Source organism: Delphinapterus leucas, chromosome 12 (assembly GCF_059928025.1).
Source record: "Delphinapterus leucas isolate spDelLeu-1000000601 "Yukka" chromosome 12, BTC_Dleu_Yukka2, whole genome shotgun sequence".
Taxonomy (NCBI): Eukaryota; Metazoa; Chordata; class Mammalia; order Artiodactyla; family Monodontidae; genus Delphinapterus; species Delphinapterus leucas.
Genome location: NC_143140.1, coordinates 83,834,439 through 83,842,505, shown reverse-complemented (window position 1 = coordinate 83,842,505; position 8,067 = coordinate 83,834,439). Strand labels below are relative to the sequence as shown.

At 39.3% G+C, this 8,067-nt stretch overlaps 1 protein-coding gene across 1 annotated transcript in view; it reads right to left on the bottom strand.

The window, feature by feature from the left end:
• Window positions 1-4,949: 4,949 nt before the first annotated feature.
• The window catches only part of OPRM1 (opioid receptor mu 1), a 36,454-nt gene continuing 33,336 nt past the window's right edge, over window positions 4,950-8,067 (bottom strand). Inside the window, 3 exon segments of the mRNA XM_089922178.1 lie at window positions 4,950-5,365; window positions 5,367-5,405; window positions 7,062-7,582. Of these exon segments, the coding sequence (XP_089778304.1) occupies window positions 5,222-5,365; window positions 5,367-5,405; window positions 7,062-7,582 (704 nt within the window). The 3' untranslated portion in view covers window positions 4,950-5,221.

The window sequence follows — 8,067 nt, the reverse complement described above, 5'->3', positions numbered from 1 at the left end:
AGGCGATAGCTGAAAAGACTGAGTTCTTGCAAGATGAAGGGTTTCCTCCATCACATGCTGGTCAGGGGCAGCACGACAACTAGAACATTCAACCGACTCCCTGTCCTGGTCCCTCTGGCACCACCAGCCCACCAAGCTGCCTTCTCTAGTAGGATAGATGTGATTTTGGACTCACAATCCTAAAAGTCAGTTTATGAAAATATTAAATGAACTTCTCTGACGTTAATCAAAAATCTTAACTGTGGAAAAGAAAATTCTATCATTCAGTAAGAGTCAATATGACTTTACTGACAGCAAAAGATTTTAGTCAAATAATTTGAGCTCATATAATGGCAACCACGATCCCCATTATTGGATTTCTAATTCCCCGTGATAGTCATTAATCTATGTGAGCGTTTACTTTTATATACAGATATGCAAATACACTAAGAATACATCTAAACAAGCCCATATAAAGGCCTTATGGCATTCAAACTGTCAGTATATAAATGTTAAAATTTAGTTCTAGGAGGCACCACTGAGCGTAGTGAAAACCAGACTAGGGGGATAGTAGGGCACATTAATTAAAAGTCTGGGTTATAATATCAAATTCAACTGGGTTCATTCCTCAGCCACTGCTCTTTACCTATGACCTTAGGCAAGTTAATTCCTTAAACATTGGTTTCCTCAGCTGCAGAGATAATCCATACCTCATATGATTAAATAAGACATACTGGATACAAACCAGTCAATAAATGTTATTACTAAAGTCTTTTTTTTTACATAAACCTAAATTTATTCAATGCAAATATTGTAATTCCTTTTTTTAACCATTTTTTTATTGAAGTATAGTTAATTTACAATTTTGTGTTAGTTTTAAGTGTGCAGCAAAGTGATTCAGCTATATGTATATATATATTCTTTTTCAAATTCTTTTCCATTATAGGTTATTACAGGATATAGTTTCCTGTGCTATACAATAGGTCTTCTTGTTTACCTATTTTATGTATAGTAACGTGTGTATGTTAATCCCAAACTCCTAATTTATCTCCTCCCTCCCATTAAACCCTTTGGTAACCATAAGTTTGCTTTCTATGTCTGAGTCTGTTTCTGTTTTGGAAATAAGTTCATTTGTATCATATTTTTAGATTCCACACATAAGTGATATCACATGGTATTTGTCTTTCTCTTTCTGACTGACTTAGTATGGTAATCTCTAGGTCCATGCTGCAAATGGCGTTATTTCATTCTTTTCTCTGGCTGAGTAATATTCCATAGTATGTATGTACCACATCTTCTTTATCCATTGCTCTGTCCATGGACATTTAGGTTACTTCCATGTCTTGGCTGTTGTAAATAGTGTTGCAGTGAACATTGGGGTGCACGTATCTTTTCGAATTAGAGTTTTGTCTGGATATATGCCCAGGAGTGGGATTGCAGGATCATATGGTAACTCTATTTTAGTTTTTTAAGGAAACTCTATACTGTTCTCCATAGTGGCTGCACCATTTTACATTCCCACCAACAGCGCAGGAAGGTTCCTTTGTTTCCACACCCTCTCCAGCATTTATTATTTGTAGACATTTTAATGATGGTCATCCTGGCTTGTATGAGATGATACCTCATTGTTGTTTTAATTTGCATTTCTCTAATAGTTAGTGATATTGAGCATCTTTCCATGTGCCTGTTGGCCATCTGTATGTCTTCTTTGGAGAAATGTCTATTTAGGTCTGTTATTACTAATAGTCAAATATTTTGTGGCAATAAACATATTTCCAAGTAAACAATATTTTCTCATCCCAGATTGTAGCCAATTTACAGAAACATATTAAGCTCTTCTGCTATATTTATGAAAGGGATAATTCATTTTAAACTTAGATATACTCTAGTGCTGCACATGCATAGAAGCACGCCTATATCATGCACGTGTATGCTCTCTCTCTCTCTCTCACACACACACACACACACACACACTCTTAACTGGAACTGTTTTCTTTTTAAACCAAAGAATTGAAAGAATAGCCACTTTGGCTTCATTCACAAAATATGCATTAATGTGGTCAAACCTGGTAATTTTGTGAGCTATCCTCATTTGGGACTTTTGTCATGGAATTGAAATGCTTTTCCTTCTCAAATTGGTTCTCCACAGATGTCTTGTAAAAAAGTCGAGAGCCAACTTTTGGGAGTGATTTGACAAATTAGGCTTCTGCTTTTAGTTTAGCTGGGGATAATATAGTTTTTTAGTTAACGCAAATGCAAAGCATCTCCTCATTTCTTGACCTGCTACCTTGATCAAAATGTCAAGAAGCTGCTTAAAAAATAGTAACCTAAGGGTTTAGGAATGGGCTTGCCATATTGATGTGGAGTTAGCAGGAGGTACCATAATGTTAGCTTTATCATTGTTATATTACTTTGTTCTATAAGACTCACTGATTGATATATTAGAAAGTTAAGGCTTTGTCACAAGATAACTACATTGTTTTGCTAAACACAAGATTCATTTGGTGAAAAAAATTAGTATCAATCAGCTTGACCGAATGGGTTACTCAGGTTAGACAAAACAGTAACTTTGGTAGTGTTTGGATGAAGTTACCTTTTAAATCAGCTTTCAGTTTAGTGTTTTGTTCAAAATTCAGATTATTGGACCCTACTTTGGCTCAGTGAACCAGATTTCTTAGAGTTCCTCAAAAGTTACAGTTTCTGGAGCTCACTGTAAAGCCTGAGGTCCTCTGCCTGAGACCATATACTAATATTCGAGTGCAAAGTGGTATTTTGTGGGATAGCAGAGAAAAGTTTTGGATTAATATGAGAAGTCTAGATATTTGTCTGGGTTCTGCCTCTTACTGGTGGTTTGATCTTGTATAATCATTTAACCTCCCTGAACATTTTTTTTTTCATGTTTACCCATTAGGGTTATTATAGGAAGCTGATGTGATAAAAGCACTTTTTAATCTTCATGCTATCATATAAGGGAAAGATAGCATTATTATTATGGTTACAGTTAATGCAAACTCTTTAAATAATAATCTAACTGACATAACAGAGTTTTCTTTTCCCATATAATGTTATACATTAAAAAATAATCTAGGTGTCAAAAGTAAAAATACATTAGAGAACATGATCAGGGTGGAAACCAAGCAGTGAAGGCAGGCCAGCATCTCAGGTCTGAGTTGGACCTGGACTGATTTGAGCAAATGATGGAAGTGTTTTGAAGCCAAGTGGAATCCAATGAAGACAACAACAGGGTACAAAGAAATTAAATTGCATTGAGAGCAGATGGAAAATGAATGCCTTTGCCTAAGTCTACCTACCAAAGATCAAGAAGACATAAAGACAACAAGCTGAACATAAATCAGGCATGGAACACTACAGCTGGAGCAGTATGTTGGACCCTGGAATGCATAAAAGAATATGAGACCATCTTTTTTTTTTTTTCCACATTGAGCCAGGGTATGAGCTCTTTAGGGCACTGAGTCTGGTTCTTGACCTCCTTATCAATAACACTTATTAAAAATAAAATTAGAAGGCAAGCACCAATGTAAGAAAATTTTTGAAAAGTGTAACTTTGGATCAGAGGACTAAAGGCTGGAGAGAAAAAATGAAGAATCCCTCCTGTGAATATTATTTTTACTGAAAGGTAAGCCTGAAATAATGTCAGGGTATTACACAATCCTTTAGCTTGTCAATCAGTTGCAAGAAAGGGGTCATTCCTACCCCCTCCAGGTCTCCTGAAATATCAAAAGATATTTATTCAATCATTTATTTATTCAACAGATGTTTTTGGAGTACACTTTACTGTGCTAGGCAGATACTGGAGATACAAGAAGGAGCAAGACAGATATAATTTGTGCTCTCAGGGAGCTAAGGCTAACTTGTCCCATGCACCATGTGCCTACTGTAGATGGTTAGCAAAAGTGGCCACAATGACTTCCCTCCCTACATCCACACCCCTTTGCAATGTGACTGCAGCTCCATCAATAGGTGGAGTCTGTTTTCCCAGCCTTTGAACCTAGAACCTGTGATGGCCATGAGAACAAGCCTGGGCTAACACGGATGATGGAAGATGAGGATCCATGAGGAGCTAGCCATTCTTGCTATGGCCACCTTAGATCAGCTGGCTGACAGCCGATAGAGCAGCTCACCAGAGTGAGCCCAGCTAAGACTGGAAGAACTGTCTAGCCCAGCCCAGCCCAGCCCAGCCCAGCCCAAATTACTGATCTATAGAACTGTAAACTAAATAAATGGTTCCTTTCATCCATTAAATTTTGGAATGATTTGTTATGCAGCAAAAGCTGACCAAGTAGCCCTTAGCTATGTAAGTATGACTCAAAGTTTATCTTGGGCACATAATTTTCTTATATGATCAAATTACCTTGATAACTGCCAACTCTCCACTTGACTTTGCGTTGCATGGACATGATCTCAGTGTACAGTTTCAGAATACAGACACCCTGGGAAGGTTTGATATTGGATCTCTGATCTGCAGAATATGAAGTTGACTAATGTGCTTGACATGTGACACATACAGTACAACATGTTTCTTGGAGAAAATACAAATACATAGATAGGCAGGACATAAACATCTACAATGGTACAGATAGCAGTTAAACAGTTAATGCAAGTCCAATTAGCTTTGTTTCCTAACATGACGGTTCATGACTTAAAAAAAAAAGAAAAAAAGAAAATAACACCTCCCTGTCAGATACTGAATTTGTAAGCGAATCAATGACCTATAGACACAGCCGTAAAATCTCCAATTTTTCCCCCAAATAATTTTATTATTTTGATATATTAGTGAGAAGATCACCAAAGACCCATGTATTGTTCCAGATGTCTGTGTGTAACTGCCTTGATTCTAATGATGACACCTCAGTGGAGATTAGTGAAAGGGATATTTGATTTATCTTAATTTTCAAATATGTCAGAGTGTCTTTTCCTCTTTTCCTGGCATCCACTCTTCTGTGTCCAGCTCTCCCAGTTGGGCGTTTTGGGAAAGCAGCCAATTCCAGGGCTAATGTGTTTCTGCTGTTATCTGACACTGATGCTGCTTCACAGAGGCAGCAATGAAGATAAGCCCCATTTGGATGTATTTTTAAAGCGAACCTTTTAGTTGCTTAGACCAGAGCTTCCCCAGTTAGCTTCCTTTCTCCTCTCTCTGGCTGTGCAAGAACCACACATGTGGCTGTGAAGCTGCTGGATTTGGAGGGGAGTCAAGGGCAGTGTCGGGGCAGCCGAAGGACACTCATGCTGAACTCAGGAAAAACACTCCACCAGACAAGCTGGGAGCTGTACTTCCAGGAAAGCAAGGCAGGTGAAGGGTTCTGAGAGGATCAAATATGACAAGAGACCTCGGCAGTGGTACAGGGTACAATACCAGCAGCCACTCCCCGAAGTGCCTGAAAGGAGAGGGAGGGTATAAACAGGTGCTTAAGGAGAGAGAACGAATCCTTTACAACAGCCATCATTTTGCTCCAGTGGTAAATATTTTAACCTTAGTTTAGGACTGAGGGTTTTAAGTTGCATTCTTTAACGTATTATCTTCAGGTTAGAGAAAAATCTATTTAAATTCCTACCCTCTTTAAGTTATTCACAAGATTTCCAGAATCACCGAGAAGGAGACCTGCTTAGTAAAAGGAGCAGGCTTAGAGGTCTTGATGTGAAAAAAAAAAAAAATTAAAGAAGCAGAGTAGAAAAACTGTTCTTTCTGGCTTTTGTTTCTGAAATGGAATTAGAAGTGAGACATAATAAGTTAATAATTTCCCTTTGGTTGGAAATAGGCCTGCCATCATTACCTCATGCTCCCCAGGGCTTGCGAGTTCCTGGGTTCATTTTAACATTATTTAATATCAAGAGTATGAGGGTTCATTCATGTCGCCATGGCAGATCCTTCTGGACCATATTACATTGGTCCTGTGGTCAATTAGAAGGGGTGAGCCTGGGCTGGGTTGGGTGGCAGTAGTGGCCACCACAAGGGACAGCGAGGAGTGGGGAACAGGAAGCAGAGAGGAAGCAGCTGTATCCTAAGGGAACCAGGCTCTCTCTCTGGCTCCGCGACTTGACTTCCTGATGATTTTTAGGGAGCCATCTGTCCCCACTGTTCTGCTCCCTGACCCTAGAAACTTTACCTAAGATTCTGACATGAGGATTTACTTTCACAGGGAGTTTGAATTTGAGTTCTGTGTTATAAAATTACACAGGCTGTGATTTTTGGATGCTGGCACCATCATTCAGAAATTTACTTACTTAAGTTAATTTTAATAATTCAGTGACTGATTTACTTTACAGGCCAAACTCCAAAATTTCCAAACCAGTGGCTTAACAAGGCAATATTAACTTAGAGACAGACTTTTTTTCTCTTTCCTCCTTTTTGATTTCTCATGTGATTACTCTGTTGTGTGTAAACCTTGCATCTTCTGTGCAGGCTCCCATGTGTGCTCTTCTGTGCACAGGGCTATATCTTCCAACAGATAGTCACTCCTCATTATACTAACCTCAATTGGTGTGATGACTGTTGCAAAACTAATTTAGTTCTAATAATTAAGTAATAAATTTGATGTTTTCTCTAGAGTTCAGGTATAAAAATTTATAAATCAGTGACTCAACAAAGTTAAGGACGGGCCATTGAATCCTCTTTTCTCCTTTGGTGTGACAGTGAGTTGCTGGGAACATGGTCACCCATCACTACAGTGGGCAAAGTGCTGACACTTTCTCTGTAACCATAGATCCAGAGCAGGACTGGCTTTTGAGAAGTGACAGGGACATTGGAGTGATATGCATGAAACACCTAACATTGGGGGGAATGAGAAGAATTCTAGATTAAGATTACTTCCACAATATGCTGAAGTCATTAATTTTGCATAGAAGCAAAGGCTGTGAAGGTAGTAGAGTTTTAGTAGATTTATGGATATCTGATGATATCTGATTGGAATGTCTCTATATCTGAATGCATAGGTACAAAATACATAGAGCGCAGCCTCAATCCCCTCAATCCTTTTCCAGTGGATTCAAATCTTGGCTTTTAAGAAGCTCTATAATTTTTCTGTCATCCCCAGGAGGTACACCCAATCCTAGAAGCTGCCTACCTGATGGTTAGTCCTATCCACTGTGTTGGCCGTGGAGGGGAGGTCTCTGGTGTTCTGACGCATTCTAGTGGAGTTTTGCTGCTCAATGGTGGAGGACGTTGGGATGCAGAACTCTCTGAAGCATCGTTTGAAGTTTTCATCCAGAAACGCATAAAGGACTGGGTTCAGGCAGCTGTTTGTGTAACCGAGAGCAATGCAGAAGTGCCATGAAACAGTCTGGAAAGTAGTTTCTGGGATTGTGATCAAGGCTTTGACGATGACGTAAATGTGAATGGGGGTCCAGCAGACAATGAACACAGCCACAACCACCAGCACCATCCTGGTGATTCTTCGCAGGTTCCGATCCTTTTCTTTGGAGCCAGAGAGCATGCGGACGCTCTTGAGGCGTAAGATCATCAGTCCGTAACACACCGTAATGACGAGGACAGGCATGATGAAAGCAAAGATGAAAACACAGATCTTCAGCAGGTTTTCCCAGTACCAGGTTGGGTGAGAAAATGTTAGAGTGCAATCTATGGAACCTAGAAGAAAAGAAAGATAAGGAAGAATTAGCAGCAACTTTTAATGATGTCGTTAGGTGTTGCGTCTGCCATTTTGCTCTCTAATTTATCACCTTGACCTGGGTTAACTTCTGGCTATTACTACACAGGCCAGAAAAGGAAGATTTAAAGAAATCATGGAAGAAACTCAGTTCTCTTTTGATTTTCAGGGAGAGTTATTTTTTCCAGATACGTCATTTAGGTTCTCCACTTTGATGACGTTAAGCTTTCATTCAGTCAACAATTATGAATCTCTCACCGTGAGCTAGATCCTCTATGGGGTCTAGGCCGATAGAAAAATATAATCACTGTCCAGATTCTATAGGGGTTTCCAGCTAATGGATGTCTTCACTCCATTTTCTGGGGTTTTTTTTTGGCCACCCATGTGGCTTGGGAGATCTTAGTTCCCCAACCCGGCCACCACCGCAGTGAAAGTGCTGAGTCCTAACCACTGGACCACCAGGGGA